The sequence below is a fragment of the Naumovozyma dairenensis genome, chromosome 4, assembly GCF_000227115.2.
Source record: "Naumovozyma dairenensis CBS 421 chromosome 4, complete genome".
Lineage (NCBI taxonomy): Eukaryota > Fungi > Ascomycota > Saccharomycetes > Saccharomycetales > Saccharomycetaceae > Naumovozyma > Naumovozyma dairenensis.
Genome location: NC_016482.1, coordinates 814,367 through 831,047, shown reverse-complemented (window position 1 = coordinate 831,047; position 16,681 = coordinate 814,367). Strand labels below are relative to the sequence as shown.

Below are 16,681 nucleotides of genomic sequence, written 5' to 3'. Positions count from 1 at the left end.
GGTGAGCGGCTTTCTTGTGTCTTTTGCCTGTTGTTTTTGTTCTTGTCCCTCTTGTGGTTTCCCAGAGAAGAAACGATAGGTAACCCGGAGACGGAAAAGCTTGTCGAGGATTTTGTATTTTTCTGGTACGCCTGTTTCTGTGCAGAAGGCGATAAGCAAGACCGCGCGAACCAATAAACGCGCACTTTTTTTCGATAACTGTTAATTGGTTTTATTTTCCAGGGAAAACCACCGAGGCATTTGCATTATCTCCTGGTTTGCATCGTTACAAACGGAATCCTCGAGGATGCTCACGGCTGTAAATATGACGTAGGGTGAGTTAGGTCTGGGTGTCTGTGCGGCAACAATTCGAAACAAAAAATCCCCTTTTAGGAAATGTGTGTTTTGCTTTTCCCCCTTACGTACGTATTGAAAAGCCAAGGCTTTCTTTTTTTGTTTATCTTTAACCAATTCCCGTAATTGCTTGCATTTCGAAAACTGTGACTTCGTTTACGTTTCTCCGGGTAACGCTACTAATCCTGGTTTATCCGGAAAAAAAATTCCAAAAAGGTCCATTTTACAAATTCGATTCCGCGGTTTCCGTGATTCCCGTTTTGCCGCATGTAATTTACTATTCAAATAGGTATTTACAACTATTGATTGAAAATACTCCTTCATTACTGAGAGACACCCGTATAGTTGTACAGAGTCATCCCCTTTTGTTTTCACTTTTGTATTTTGTTCCTTGTTTTTCGTCTTTCACATATCCTTAAGTTTAGTCCTGAAAGGGCCATTTGTTTCTGTAACTAAAGCAAGGAAAAACTTAACATATGACCTATGACTATATGGTAAACAATTTATTTTTCTGCGCAGGGAAACTGAGGGATGATTAAAAGTAAACGACTGAAAATTGTAATAAATATTTATTTTCTCTTAAACTCCTCTTGGAAAATGATTTCAAACCCGCCGTGTAAGGAGATGCCCCCCCCCGTAATTGATTATGTACCCTAAATAAGTAACATTCATATGTGTGGCAGAAAAAGAAAGGTTTGGTTAAGGTACGACTATGTTGTTGTTCTAATGTGGAAATGTAATTAAAAAAATGAGGAAACATAAGCGTGGGTACTCCGGATATTCAATAAAGTTTATAAGACGCATATGTACGTACGTAATAATAGATGTATATGTGCGTAAATGTAAAAAAACGTTTTTTAAATTACATCGTTAAAATCAAGGAGTTCCATTCTCGAATTGTTTCAAGTTTCAATCCAAAATAGATTAAAAAGCTGCGAGAATCCAAAAATATACGTAGCTATTGCACATACTTACCTTGCTCTCTTACCTTCAACTCTTCGACAACACGTAGACTCGTTAAAAGTATGTACGATTGAGCCCTACTTTAATGGGCTTAGCTATTATCATCAGTAACAAAATAATGTATTTTTTTTGAGACAAAGAACGGGGTCCGAGGTGGGCGGCTATTTTCATTGAAGTATTTTTATTAGTCAAGTCGTCTTCTTCAAGTATATACACTTCGTTTACGCCTGCTTATAGACTATTGCATATTAACTAGAGATGGCCCGACGTCAGCTTGAATCTAGCTCTAAATATGTCCGTTTATAGATATATGAGGTACCAAAAAAATAACCTGTTTACATACAGACGTAATCACTTATAATTATCCTTTGCGCTCATAATTCAAATGCCTCTATATATATACTGAATACATACTAATATATATCAAAGAAATGAATCTATAGGTGTCTGAAGGATGCCTCTTCGATGAAAGCAGCATGAGTCACGATGTATCAGAAATTCATACCTATTTTAAGCCTTTTTACATAAAACTTTCGTAATCTTGATAAGACGACGGTGTGACATTGTTGCAGTGGCACTTATACTAAACATGTCCATCCAAGATACTCTGCTCCTCTCCTTCTTATGAGTGAGAAAAATGTATCAAAAAACATTAAACAATGTGATATGATTGCCATATAAACCGTCATCCATTTAATGTTTCTTTCACGACGATCTTGATTCCCTGACATTAGTTACAGTTTCGTAGCTGGACCAAGATCAGCACGTAAGTACAATCAATGTGTAATAAACTAAAATGTAAAGGTTATTCTGAATTGTGTTATAGTTCCATTTATGGATTGAATTGGATTATATATGGCTTTCTCTGTTTTTGTTTACTTCTCCCTTTTATATTTTTATTTTTAATATTCTTTCATTTTCAATCTTAAATTACATTTCAGAAATTAAAAATAAACAAAAAGTGACATAGATTTCTACTGAAAGGTAGTCCTGATTACAGACGATGGGTAAGGTATAACATGCGAAAGAGTAAAGCCTAAATACTGAAAAGTGACAGCAGTTCTTTAACGGAGGATCTACAGTAAGTATCTACGAAGAATGAGTACATAGTTCACAACATAAAATATGTTTGCTATAAGCCACACGTTCTTATCCTTATGAAATCTTCAGTAACAATACATGTATTCAAATAATTTCCTTTATAGAGTAAGGTATCAAGCAGCCTTGAATTTACTTACACCAAAAAATAAATGAATCAGGAACTACAAATTCCACACACATGGTCTATAATATCTTTAAGTAAAGACGTTTGTTATTACTAGTCTTTATAAGGAAAATCATGACATACATTTTCAACGATATTATGGTGATACTATAATGTGGGAGTTATACTCATTAACTGCGTAATGCTATTTCATGCATTTAATCTGCTGCTAAGAAAAAAAACCATAATTCGTATTCAAGCCTCTTACATCTTAGTGGGGGTAGCCAGTTGTTCAAAAGAACTTAATAGCCCTTCATATTCCTTCTCCAAAGCCCATTTGACCCAGTAAAATTAGAATGTCTCTGTCTTTCTTTTATCGCTATGGAGTTTCTGCGCCTTCTTGAGCCCCACTTTAACGCTATAACTTTATAAACGTATTACCGAACCAAGAAAGGCTGTTCGATTGTGGGAAAACCCTCTCTGATCTGACACCATGATCAATCCAGGGCGCAATCACTCAATCAATCCTTATATACTTCCAACTTTCTTTTTCGTTGATAATAAGTATCCATCATGGCAAGTCATTTCTTCTTCCTCAGACAACACTGAGAACCCTCTGGCGACAGCGACAGTGACGACGGCCTTACTTCGGTCCCTGCCCTCTGCCCCCTGCCCTCTGCCCTCGCCCCCCTTAAAACACGGGTCCAGAAAATGTACTTCGCCTCGTTTCTTATACTACATAGAAGTACGTATGTGCGTACATACTAATTAGACTATAACCACACTTAGTGAAAAATTTGGTATCATAGGATAGAGGATAACACAATATTCAATAACCTTTGAACTGGAATTAAAATCTCACTCAGGGTCCTCTTGTCTCCATTGCACATCTCCCAAAATATAAACGGCCAGAAAGCTATATTTTGAAATTCTAGTTTAAATGCAACAAGTAAAACTAGCTGAACCATTGTTTCATTCTATTAACCCTTGAATAATTACTTTGAAACTATCTTTTTTTCTTTTTGCATTGTATAAATATAAACTCGGTCTTCCTCATATTTTTTTGTGAATCAAGTACCAAAAAGGAGGAGAACGCTGAAAAATATCCAAATTACGATCGATAAAACAGAAATGTCAAGCAGAAATTATCTGACAGTTCCAGGACAGGATTCCCAAGATGCCGATTCAGATGAACAAGCATCAGCACAGGACTACTTACTAGATAACGATAGTCTCTCACAAGAACGAGAACAAGAACAAGAAGCTGAAGCCCAAGATACTGAAGATGAGTATCCGTTAACTACCAAACAACTCTCAGAATTACATGACCCTAAATCCATGAGATCGTATATTTCATTATTTCAAAATGATAAACTGAACATCTTTAAATATTTAAATACATCATTACAAACAGGGATCAAGACACCAACGAGGAATAATTCTAATATTAAATGGAATTATTCAAATACGAAAAGATATAAATTGTATTCAGATAATAGAATCCCTGAAAGAATACCAAAAACATTCTTACAATTGGTTTGGGAAGCATTCAATGACAAGACAATGCTATTATTGACTGGTGCGGCGATCGTATCATTCACTTTGGGGCTTTATGAAGCATTAGGACAACCACCAGAATATGATCCTGAAGGTAATAAGATTAAGAAAGTGGATTGGATTGAAGGTGTAGCAATTATGATTGCTGTAGTTGTTGTGGTCCTTGTTGGGGCTGTAAATGATTATCAAAAGGAATTACAATTCGCTAAATTGAATAAAAAGAAGGAAAATAGGAAAGTTATCGTGGTACGAAATGCTCAAGAAGAAATGGTATCCATTCATGATTTATTAGTTGGAGATATCATTAAATTACAAACCGGGGACGTCATTCCAGCTGATTCCGTATTAGTAAGAGGTGAATGTGAAATTGATGAATCTTCTGTAACTGGGGAATCTGATACGATTAAAAAAGTGAGACTATCTTCAGCATTGAGGAAATTTGCATCTATTAATGAGACTAACAAAAAGAATAATAATAATAATAATAATAATGGCAGCTTGCATGAATTGGATATCGGTTCTGTAACTCCAGAAGGTGTTCATCTTCCTGACTGTATGTTAATCTCTGGCTCTAAAATTTTATCTGGATTGGGGACTGCAGTAGTAACAGCAGTAGGTGTAAATTCCATTCATGGAAGAACAATGATGTCCTTAAAAGTAGAAACTGAAGAAACTCCTTTACAAGAAAGATTAAGTCAATTGGCTGATAGTATTTCAGTTTATGGTTGTGTGGCAGCTATTATTCTGTTTTTAGTCCTTTTTGTTCGGTTCTTATTTTACGTGTTTGCACCAAATGGTAGATTCCATGATTTGGATCCTGCACAAAAGGGTAATAAATTTATGAATATATTCATTACTGCTGTTACTATCATTGTTGTGGCAGTACCGGAGGGGTTACCATTGGCGGTCACTCTAGCGTTGGCATTTGCTACCACAAGGATGACAAAAGATGGTAATTTGGTTAGAAATTTAAGAGCTTGTGAAACTATGGGATCTGCTACTGCAGTATGTTCAGATAAAACAGGTACACTAACAGAAAATAGAATGTCTATCGTTAAAGGATTTATTGGTGAAGACCAATTTGATGAAACCATGAATAATCGCGAAAATTTACCACATTCAAAAGATATGTTCAATGAAAAATGTACAGAAGATTTACAAAAGGATTTACTGTCCAATATCGTATTAAATTCCACAGCTTTTGAAAATAATAAATATGTCCATCCTGATATTGAAAGAGAATCTGGTATATCGTTAGATTCAATTAATGAATCAAATAATCAACAAACTTCCTCTCCAAGTAAATGGAACATACTAAGTTGGTTCCGTTCAGGTCATTGTAAGAAAGCTAATAATGATAAGGACGACGATGATGATGATGACTTGATGAAACATGCAATGGAAGGTAGACAAGAGCCATATATTGGTTCCAAGACTGAAACTGCATTATTAGCAATGGCTAAACGGTCGTTAAATCTAAAATTTGGTTCATTACAGGATTTACGTGATGATCCAGAAGAAAGATTTGGAGTTGATGAAATTATACAAGTTATACCGTTTGAAAGTTCAAGAAAATGGGGTGGTATCGTAGTAAAATACAAGGCTTCTGGTTTAATTAGATTCTTCATTAAAGGTGCCGCAGAAATTGTTTCTAATTGTTGTCATTCAAAGAGAAATTCTGATGATTGTTTAATATTAATTGACGAAAAAGTATCTGATGTTATTAATAAGAACATCAAATCACTAGCTAGCAATGCATTAAGAGCAATTTCATTAGGTCACCGAGATTTCAAAGATTGCTCTGAATGGCCTCCTAAAGAAGTTCAAGATGATGAAAACTCAAACAGGGCAAACCCAGAAAAATTGTTATCGTTAAAAGTTAATAATAAAAATAGTGATGATGGGTTAATCCTTGATGGTATTGTTGGAATTCAAGACCCATTACGTGAAGGTGTTAAAAACTCAGTACAACAATGTCAAAAAGCAGGTGTTATTGTTCGTATGGTTACTGGTGATAATGTACTCACAGCAAGAGCTATTGCAAGAAATTGTAACATTTTGTCAGAAGAAGCTTACAATGATCCTGATTCTGCTATGGAAGGTCCAAAATTCCGTAAATTGACCAAAGATGAACGTATTAAATTATTACCTAAATTGAGAGTTCTTGCTAGGTCATCTCCAGAAGATAAAAGAGTTCTAGTGGAGACATTGAAGGGAATGGGTGAAGTAGTTGCGGTAACTGGTGACGGTACTAATGATGCTCCTGCTTTGAAGTTAGCTGACGTTGGATTTTCAATGGGTATCTCTGGTACTGAAGTTGCAAGAGAAGCTTCTGATATTATTTTGATGACAGATGATTTTGGTGCTATTGTTGATGCCATTAAATGGGGGAGATGTGTCTCTATCTCTATTAAAAAGTTTATTCAGTTTCAATTGATTGTTAATATTACAGCCGTTATATTGACTTTTGTTTCTGCTGTGGCATCTGAAGATGAAACCTCTGTTTTGACCGCAGTTCAATTACTTTGGGTGAATCTAATCATGGATACTTTAGCAGCTTTGGCTCTTGCTACTGATAAACCGGATCCAAATATTATGGATAGGAAGCCAAAAGGCCGTTCTTCTCCGTTAATTTATCCTTCAACATGGAAAATGATATTAAGCCAATCATTTCTACAACTTATAATCACATTTACTCTCCATTTCCATGGTAAAGAAATATTCTTCAAGGGTAAAGAAAGTATAACGGGTCATGAACAACAGCAATTGAACGCTATGACATTCAATACATTTGTTTGGCTACAATTCTTTACTTTATTTGTTTCAAGAAAGTTAGATGAAGGTGATGGTATTAAGAATTGGAGGAAAAGGATTTCGAAGGCTAATTTGAATTTCTTTCAAGATTTATTAAGGAATTACTATTTCTTGGTTATAATGGCATTAATTGGTGGTTGCCAAGTCTTAATTATGTTCTTCGGTGGAGCACCATTTTCTATTGCGCATCAAACTAAAGAAATGTGGGCAACTGCAATATTATGTGGTACTTTATCCATACCCATCGGTTTGATTGTTAGAATCTGTCCGGATGAATTAGCAAAGAAATTCTTCCCTACGAAACTATTTAGTAAATGCAAATATATCTTCGGACTTGAATTTTTGAGAGAGAGGACTAAAAGTAGCGATGAAGAAGCCTTGTTGGACAGAGATGGGAGCCCAAATTCTAGTGGGTCAAGCGCTTTCTTTTAATTTAAAAAGACCGTACTTCTTTGCATATAAGTTGGGTTCCCATTGAAAAAACCGGATTTTCTTATGAACAACAGAGTTTATGTTAGATGAACATACTGATTCTTTTTTGTTGGAATCACAGGGACTTTATTTTCCCACAGGGAAACTGTGCAATAATTTTTTTATCATTCATTGTTCATATGGGTTTACGAAAGTAAAAGATTTAATATGATATGACAACCCAAAATCATTATGAGTTATTTATAAGTTTATATATACCATTCCAAAATTAAATAAAAATACACGATTTGTCCTATTATTTTTTTTTTTACTATTTATGAACCAAGTTCAGCGTCAATATCCTTCGTACTTAAATATTCTTTAACTCCGTGTTTAATATTGGTAGAGAATTGAGAGTAGACTGTATTAAATTTATCGAATCCGTTAAACAATGGGAGTAAATCATTCAATTGGTCAATTCTTTTCAGAAGTTCATCATTTATCTCATTTGACTTCTCACTATCTAACGATTCATTCAGTGCACTAATAATTGTATCTTCTAATGTTCTTAAGGATATCGTAAAATCATCAAGTGACGTGGTCGCTATTTTTCTCCGATTAACGTCCTTATCTTTCTCATCTGACGATATATCTAAAATAATCTTCAACTCATTAAATGTTTGTAATACATTATTTAATCTTGATTTTATAGTTTCTAAGCCCTTCAATTTTTGCATCAAATTATTACTATTTTTTTCATAGTTTGAATTTAGGGCATCTAATTTACTATCAACTTTATCCATATCTGTTTCTAGTCCTCGCACTGCACTGCCTAATGTATCTATATAATATTCCAATTTCGAGGCACCAAATGAAGTAGGATCATGATCTTCAATTGCTGGCCAATTGCTGCTCAAAGTTGCAGGTAGTGCTTCTGATAATTTTTCAAGGTCCCAGATAGTTGTTTCCAATTCCTTAGTTAGGTACTTTGTGTAGAAATCTAACCTTGCTAATAATGCTGATGATGCTGTTTGTATTTGGTTGGGTTTGTTGGCATTCAGTGTGGATATGAATATATCTATGTATGCTTGTGGAACAAAACCTTCATCGAAGAACATCTCTAAGAGTTCGTCATCTTGAGATGTTGATGCTTCCTTTTTATTCTCTTGGCTCATAGCTAATTTAGAATGTCGTGGTTAGTAACATCCAATTGTTCAATAAAGGAGTGAGGGTCTGCTTAAATAGATAATACTCGCTGTCTTTATAGTGTAGTTTCCTCATTATTTATTTTAGTCTTACGTTCTGCCTTCACAGATCTCTGAACTACACAAATATATTTTTGTTTCCAGCGAAATTTCAAATAAGCTTATTATGGTATTATTGTCGTAGATTTTTCAAAAAAAATAAGAAAAGAAGAACAAAAGTGTCAGAGGAATCATTAGTAACACCATTACATATACGGTACAAAATGATATCAACTATCCTGATATTTGTATTAAAATAAGAAATAAATAATCTTTTCTAGAGACTGCAATTAAATAAATTACTGCAAATTAAAATTTTATCAAATTTAAAGTTAAGAGCATTAGTTATGGTCACTATATATAGATCATGCTCAAACGGTTGGTAAACGGTTGGTAATTTATTGAACATAATCATGCGATTTATAATGGAAAACGATATACATCAAAGTTTGAAACTAGCCCAGAAACTATTATTACCCACTATATAGATTTTCTTGGAGTCTGTAGCAAAAGAAGTAACTTGACAATCATCGTTTACAAGAAAAGTAGGGATATAATTCTGGAATTGTGAACCTGAACTATCTAAGTCTAGCAATAAGCTTGTATCAGTTCCTGAAGAAATTGCCAGTTTATTATCATAATATTTTAATGCATTTATAGCAATACCTTTATTGATAACGACTTCCTCCAATGGAACTGTATTCGAACGAATATCCCATATGAGGATAGACCCGTTTTCATATCCTGCATACACGTAGTTGTTATCTTGTGGATTAACAATTACACTATTACATGGTTCCATGAATATACTGGGCATTTGTAAAAGAGATTCTTTAGTAAATACATCATGCAAAGTAAGCACACCAGATTTATGGGACGAAATAACAGTTTTACCCTTTGTCCCAAAGTCCAGGCTGTTTCCATTCATGGAAGCTGGTTCATTCGTTAAGGGGTTATCATTGCTCAATAACCCCATGGAAAGAATTGCATCATTTGGATTTTCCTTTCTTGTAAATGTTCTTATCGTGGTACCAGTGCTACATTCCCATAATCTAATGGATCCATCTCGTGATGATGATAAGAAGTTTCTACCTCTTTCAATCAAAACTGTGTCTGTAACTTTCCCCTTATGACCAAGGAAAGTTCTAGGATTTGATCCATCTTTTAAAGACCATATTTTCAATTGCATATCAATGGAAGCAGATAATAATACTTCACCGCTTGGGAATATCTTTAAATTCGAGATTTCATCAAAATGGGCATCATCTAATTGACAGGTTAGATTCATTGTATCATCAAATACCGATATATTACCCACATTATCCCCTACAGCGAATTTCACTGCCGAATTATTTTGGATCACGTCGATGGAGGTGAATGTCTTATTATTAAGTATACTAGGTTGATAATCAATGTTATTTTGCCAAGTCCAATCTGGTATTAAGAATTCAGATTGTTGCCCATCTAACTCGGCGTTATATAATCTACCATTCTGCGAAGAATGATTGAAGGTGTTCTGTCGATCATGCACTGGTTGGAATCTCGTGCCCTTATTGCTGACTCTAATTCTGTATTCTTTCACTTCATTCAAAGTCCTATCCATATTTATATAGAATGCATCTTCATCGACTGCAGTTTGGTTGCGCTTATCATCAGTTCTTGGAGGATTCTGTAAGTCTTCAATCACTTCGTGGAAATCAGGCTGGATATGGAATACAGGAATTGTGTGTTTCATATTTGTCATTTTCCCTTATTGGTTCGATACTTTTTAGAGCTGAATGTTAGAGTGAATAGATAAGTATTGTGTCAATGAGTTGCTTAGTTTATATTCTCGTAAGACCGTGGCTGTTGGATCGTTTTAGCAATTAATAAAATATCCTTTAAATAAAACATATATTAATGTTGTACGCGATGGTGATGATGATTCATGATAGAATCTGATACTAGAAACAAAACAAACGTATTCCCAAGAGTTATGCATTACATAAGAGATTGGTAGGTATCCAAGGGGTGAAAAGGGTTTTCCTAGTACAAAATTCAATTGACTATTATACCACGTCTGATACGGCTTACCTTTTAATCGTAAGTTCCAAAGGAAATGCAATGTCCATCGAGAACCGTACTACTGCTCGAGTTATTAAACGAAAGAGGCTTATTAAGTCATGTAAATATTGTTACACTCACAAATTGAAGTGTAATAAAGAGAAACCATGCTCCAAATGCATTGCAGTTGGCTTAATTGACGAATGTATTTACGGTTTTGATAAAGGTGAACTCCAGAATCATGATTCCACGTCTCATTCAGAATCAACGACTCCAAGTCCAAAACTACCACTCTCATCAAACAGTGGGAAGGTAAGAAAAATAAAAACTACAAACAAGACTTCTTCACCTCTCAAATCCAAGTATTTATATCCATTTTTTACGAATTCTGTCAATGATGAAAACATTTCTTCTGTTGCATCAAATGACACAGAAGAATTGTCATCAAAGATGAGCAAGAATGCCATTACTACGTTCGACAGATTTGTCCCCCATCTTTTTGCAATAACACTAGAGGATATAATCAATCTGATACCTGATTCCTTAGAGGTTGCCTTATCTCAAATTGACACATATTTTGAAACGATACATCCAATAATCCCCGTATTAGATCGAAGCCTTGTCCGCCAAAAATTGATTGGTATTTATAACTCAATCCAATCAGGGACAGATTTATCTATCTCAAATTTATTACTAATCATGTCCATATTTTTCTGTTCATCATATTCCATCGTTGCATCATCAATTATCCCTGATTTATTACTTTGTAATAAATATTATCAAAGTCATAAATATTTATTGGAGTTATCTGTGTTCCCAACAAGGCCTACTTTAGAATCTTTACAATCATTTCTTATTGTTAATTTCATTCAAGATCCTAACATGACGGAAGCCATTGGTTACTCAGTGATGTTGGTTCGAATAGCACAACAATTAGGTGTTGAGAAGAAACTTATGGAACATTCTACCAAGCAGGAGGACAATATACAGGAGGAAGAATATCAACATTTGAAATTACTTTGGTCCTATTTATTGTATATTGAAGGTTCTGCGTCGGTAGTTTATGGATTACCATTTATGTCTGAAAAATTCAACCCAGATTGGCCTATGGAGAAAATTCCAACATGTTTGGAAAGCATTCCCTTAGAATTTACCATAGGTCGATTAATTATTAATGCTGCGTTTTATGATATTATGGAACATAAAAAATATGTTGAGATGAAAGAGGATCACGAGAAATTACGTTGTGTATATGCTAAGATTGAAAGGTTAAATAATCAATTATCTGGGAGAAACTTCCCTCATTCCAATTATTTTATTAACACTTTGAAAGTGTTTTTATATCGATTATATTTGAAATATTTTGGATTACTTGGATTATATTCTGCTGGATCAAAAAACAATGATAATGATAATGATAAAAGGAAGAACTGTGCACAACAACAACAACAATTGAAAAAGAATAATAAAAACGATATTACATGGATTTTGAAATCTGAACAAGTATATCCAGATAGTGTCATTGAAGGATCTTTACTTTTATTATTTTCTACTTTGAAAAGGTTAATTGAAAAGGATACTGATAAATTTTTATGGTATACGAGAGGTTCCACGGTGATGCAATATCTTTTCATTATATTGAAGGATATTTATGAAAACCCGAAGAAAATTTATTTAATCGAGGGTGATGATGATGTCAAGGACTCCTTATTTTGTAATTCAATGGATAAAGATGTTCATGATGTAATTAAGAGGGCTCCAGTATTTTATAGATATCTGTTAATTGAACAAGCTATGAATTTATTAGAATTAAAATTGGCACCACTTTGGAAAAAAGATGACATTTATAAATTCATGCTTGTTAGGACAGTTAAGGAGAAAGTTTGGGAGATACATTCCAATTTTATTTCCTCTAATGAATCCCTTAGAGACGAATTAAACTCATCAACGATTTTTATAGAAAGTAGACAAAATATAAAAAATTTGGAAACAAGTGTAAATTTTGAAGAATATTTAAAACAATGGGAGATAGATAGGAAAAAATTAGATACTCGGATACCCAATGGTAATGATATTGACACTGACGGGGATGTTAATGTACCAACGGGTCATATTGTTGGTTCATCACTTGAAGCGGAACAAATTTTAATTGATTGGTTATCTGAATTTGATGTAAAGACGACATGATAAGGCGTTATGTTGTTATTATTATTAGTTCTTTTTCTATGTATTTATGAGTTTTCGTTATTTAGAGAAATATTGTAAAATTAATACCTATTCAGTTATAAATATGATATATGCTAATTCAAATCGGCGACGACTTTTGACCAGTTACCATGCTTTTCTTTACCATATTGAATATCAGCGATCCATTTAGCCACATCCTTAGTCAATGGACCAGATTGTTCACCAGGTAATAATGGGACATGAATGGCTTGACCATTCCAACCGATTTCCTTAATTGGAGACACAACCGCAGCGGTACCTGAACCGAAAGCTTCCAAAAGTTCACCCTTTTGAGCCTTTTCAGCGACTTCAGTGATAGAATAATAACGTTCATTGACTTCCCATTCATTTGGATCCAATTTTTCTCTTGCCAATGCTAATACAGAATCTCTAGTGACACCTTCCAAGATAGTTCCATCCAAAGGAGCAGTAACCAATTCCTTTTTCCCGGTAGCCTTATTTTGGAACACAAAGAATACATTCATGGTACCAACTTCAGTGATATTCTTTTCAGGACCAAACAACCATAAGTTTTGTTGATAACCTCTTTCAGCGGCTTGTAATTGTGGTAATATACAAGGAGCATAATTAGCCCCCAATTTCTTATCACCTACACCACCTGGCCAAGCTCTTGTTGCATAATCTGTAGCTTCCAATCTAACTGCTTTGAAACCAGTCTTATAGTATGGTCCAACAGGTGAACAAATGACGAATAATAATGCCTTATCAGGGGTACTTACCCCAAGGGCAGCAGTGGTACCGATTAAAGTCGGTCTAATGTATAGAGAATAACCTTGTCCCTGTGGTACTAAATGTTTATCTTGTTCAATCAATTTACCCATTAGTTTAACTAATTCTTCAGATTGGAAAGTTGGTAAACAAATTCTTGCTGCTGATTTGTTCATTCTGGCCATGTTCATGTCTGGACGGAACATGGTGATTTTGTTATCTGGGGTACGGTATGCTTTTAACCCTTCGAATAATTCGAATGCGTAATGGAATACACAAGCGGAGGGTGGTAGGGATAAGTTTGCGTATGGTTTAATTTGTGGAGCATCCCAACCGTTTTCTTTGGTCCATTCAACGGTCAACATGTGATCTGTGAATGTCTTACCGAAGACTAATTGATCATTTGGTTTTGGAGTAGATGGATGGGAGATTGGAGTTACTTGAAGTCTGGATGCATCTAATGGAGCAGTTGCTAGAGACCTTGTTATATGTGAAAATTGGGAACCAAGAGTTGGTCTTAGTTTCAGAGTTTGTCTACCCAACATACTTATGGCTAGTGTATAGTTTATTGGACCAGGTCAGAGAAGAGATAAGTTTGAATCTAAAAACAAACAACAAACAAACAAACAAACAAACAGACAGACAAACAGACAAACAAACGGGATTGTATGTATGTATACTTTTATATAGAAAAAGAGCAACTATGCAATCCACGGATCAAATAATAAATAAGTTTATATATAAGACCTTTGAGTCATATATGTATATAATAACATATGTACATCTATGTAAGCTCTTCTTCTCTCGAGTTTTGAAACTTTTTATTTTTTGACAGAAATTTTTCAGTTTCCCCAGAAGGGGCCGTAGGGAAAGTGGAGTAACCATCTCACAAGGGCCGCTGCCGGGGTGTGCGGGTGTACTCTCTGTCGCCATTTTTTATTAAATTATTTTTATTTTTTGTTTTTATTTTTGTTTTTATTTTGTGACGCGAAAATGAATCACGTTAGACGGTCAGATGAAAATAACCATAATATCTCACATGGAACGTTTTGGCTGACTGACTGACATTACAATACATTGCAGACGGTATATATATATATATATATATTGGATAGTGACAGTGACAGTGACAGCGACGGTGACAGTTATTTAATATGATTAACAGAGACAACAATTGTATACATATATATATATAGATAGACCATCTAAATATATGTCTGTATGCCTGTGCCAATGCCAATGCCAATGCCAAACACTGCCACTACGAAAGCTGCGAAACAAGCATTAAGAAAGCAATTCAATGTGTCACTGAGTCAAGTATCAAAGACATCCGTCGATATTCAATCTGCGATCATCGTTGACTCACTAGCACCCATATTGAAACCATACCACTCAATAGCATGTTTCATGAGCATGGACCATTCAGAAGTAAACACACAGGGTATAATAAAATGGATATTTGAACAAGGGAAATCATTATACTTACCACGTTGTACTAATACAAGAGATACACACCAAGTCAAATTAAGAACACAGACCAAAGATTTAACTAAAGATCATCCACATTTAACTTTCCATAAAATGAAATCATATGAAGAAGTCTTGAATTTACAACCGCAGGGCAAATACAAATTAAGAGAACCAATGCCCGAGAATGTAAGCTCTTCTTCATCATCAGCGTCGGCATCAGCATTGTATCTACCACCACAATTAGACGTTATATTGGTACCCAGTGTAATATTCGGAATTAATGGAGACAAACCTGGTGCAAGATTAGGTCATGGAGCTGGGTTTTATGATGATTTCTTTAAAAGATATCAATATTATAATCCAGATAAAAAGATGCCATTATTAATTGGAATAGGTTTGAAAGAACAAATTATAGACAACAACGCAACATCGTCATCTACTAATGTACAAATTCCAATTGATGATCATGATTATTTCATGGATTGTATAGTGTCTGGAGATGGTCAAGTTTATTGGATCAATAAAGGATAATAATAAGTAACATATAACATCTTGATAATAATGAATATGGTTAATTGATAAATAAATGAAACTAAACTAAACTAAACAAAAGAGCATACATACGTACACCGTTTGCCTACCTATAAACTATATACAAGGTTCATCGATAAATAATAAATAAATACTTAGTAAACAACGATCTCAAATAGTCTTGAATGAACCTGAACCTTTGACAAGAACATTTTGACCATTTTGATCCATTAAATCCACTTTCATATTAACACTATCTTTACCAATATCATCCACTTGAGTAGTTCTCACTATGACAAATTGGTTAGCAAATGTGGGCATCTTATACGATATAGTCAATTCATTAGTTTTCTCACCATTCTTCTGTTTAATGATTTGGATGCCTTCTCTCATTAAATCTTCCATCACAGTAGCGAGAATACCACCATGAACAATAAAAGGGTATCCTGTTAATTTCATCCCTAAATGATAAATACCAACCACTTCCTTCTTTTCAGGATTATAAAAAAATTTAGGTGGTATAGCTATACCACCAGGTGTCAAAAGAGTCTTATTAATCAATTGATTCCCCTCTTTAACACTTTTATGACCAGGAACTGAATCCTTAGGAAACACTTCATAATACCCTAATTCATTGTTATTTTCACGAATTTGTTTCATAATTGGTAACTTCTCTAATCTATTCATGATCTCAAATCGATATCTTTGTACTTGCTCAGAATCTTGCGGTAATTTATCATATTTCCAATATGCCATCACATCAGTAAATGTCATATGTTGTGTTAAATACCAACCAATTAAGAAACTTCCTGAAAAGATCGTAATTGGGACCCATTTACTCTTGGGTTCTTTTGTATTTTTAGAACCATTAGTGGTAAAAGTTGGCATTTCAGGAGAGGTTGATGATGAATTATTTGTAGTGGTAATGCTCCTCCTCATCATTGCTGATGTAGTGTAGGGAGTTACCATCCTCCTCCTCATGACCCTTGACATTCTAGAGATTGCCATTCTTGAATATACGTTTTGTACTACTTTAATCTTGCTGCTCATGTTTAAAAATATTTGATTCTTCTTAATTTCCCAATGGACCAATTTTGCTCTTCTTCTTGGTCTTGTTTCTTGTTTCTTGTTCTCTTCAAGTCTCCCTTTAAAAATG

The 16,681-nt window shown here is 34.4% G+C and overlaps 7 protein-coding genes across 7 annotated transcripts; 3 read left to right on the top strand and 4 right to left on the bottom strand.

Annotated features, from left to right (window-relative positions):
• Positions 1 to 3,631: 3,631 nt before the first annotated feature.
• PMC1 (calcium-transporting ATPase PMC1) lies at positions 3,632 to 7,303 on the top strand (the record flags this gene model as incomplete). Its single annotated transcript, XM_003669860.1, has 1 exon — positions 3,632 to 7,303. The coding sequence occupies one exon, from the start codon at positions 3,632 to 3,634 to the stop codon at positions 7,301 to 7,303; it is 3,672 nt and encodes a 1,223-aa protein (XP_003669908.1).
• A 314-nt stretch (positions 7,304 to 7,617) lies between these two features.
• COG7 (Golgi transport complex subunit COG7) lies at positions 7,618 to 8,457 on the bottom strand (the record flags this gene model as incomplete). The annotated part of the gene is made up of 1 exon (XM_003669859.1): positions 7,618 to 8,457. The coding sequence occupies one exon, from the start codon at positions 8,455 to 8,457 to the stop codon at positions 7,618 to 7,620; it is 840 nt and encodes a 279-aa protein (XP_003669907.1).
• Positions 8,458 to 8,968: 511 nt separating this feature from the next.
• On the bottom strand, positions 8,969 to 10,270 carry RPN14 (Rpn14p; the record flags this gene model as incomplete). The annotated part of the gene is made up of 1 exon (XM_003669858.1): positions 8,969 to 10,270. The coding sequence occupies one exon, from the start codon at positions 10,268 to 10,270 to the stop codon at positions 8,969 to 8,971; it is 1,302 nt and encodes a 433-aa protein (XP_003669906.1).
• Positions 10,271 to 10,629: 359 nt separating this feature from the next.
• On the top strand, positions 10,630 to 12,756 carry NDAI0D03480 (uncharacterized protein; the record flags this gene model as incomplete). The annotated part of the gene is made up of 1 exon (XM_003669857.1): positions 10,630 to 12,756. One exon carries the CDS (start codon positions 10,630 to 10,632, stop codon positions 12,754 to 12,756), a length of 2,127 nt encoding a protein of 708 aa, XP_003669905.1.
• Positions 12,757 to 12,869: 113 nt separating this feature from the next.
• BAT1 (branched-chain-amino-acid transaminase BAT1) lies at positions 12,870 to 14,069 on the bottom strand (the record flags this gene model as incomplete). The annotated part of the gene is made up of 1 exon (XM_003669856.1): positions 12,870 to 14,069. One exon carries the CDS (start codon positions 14,067 to 14,069, stop codon positions 12,870 to 12,872), a length of 1,200 nt encoding a protein of 399 aa, XP_003669904.1.
• A 676-nt stretch (positions 14,070 to 14,745) lies between these two features.
• FAU1 (5-formyltetrahydrofolate cyclo-ligase) lies at positions 14,746 to 15,525 on the top strand (the record flags this gene model as incomplete). The annotated part of the gene is made up of 1 exon (XM_003669855.1): positions 14,746 to 15,525. One exon carries the CDS (start codon positions 14,746 to 14,748, stop codon positions 15,523 to 15,525), a length of 780 nt encoding a protein of 259 aa, XP_003669903.1.
• Positions 15,526 to 15,696: 171 nt separating this feature from the next.
• Positions 15,697 to 16,575, bottom strand: FMP10 (Fmp10p; the record flags this gene model as incomplete). The annotated part of the gene is made up of 1 exon (XM_003669854.1): positions 15,697 to 16,575. One exon carries the CDS (start codon positions 16,573 to 16,575, stop codon positions 15,697 to 15,699), a length of 879 nt encoding a protein of 292 aa, XP_003669902.1.
• Positions 16,576 to 16,681: the final 106 nt, after the last annotated feature.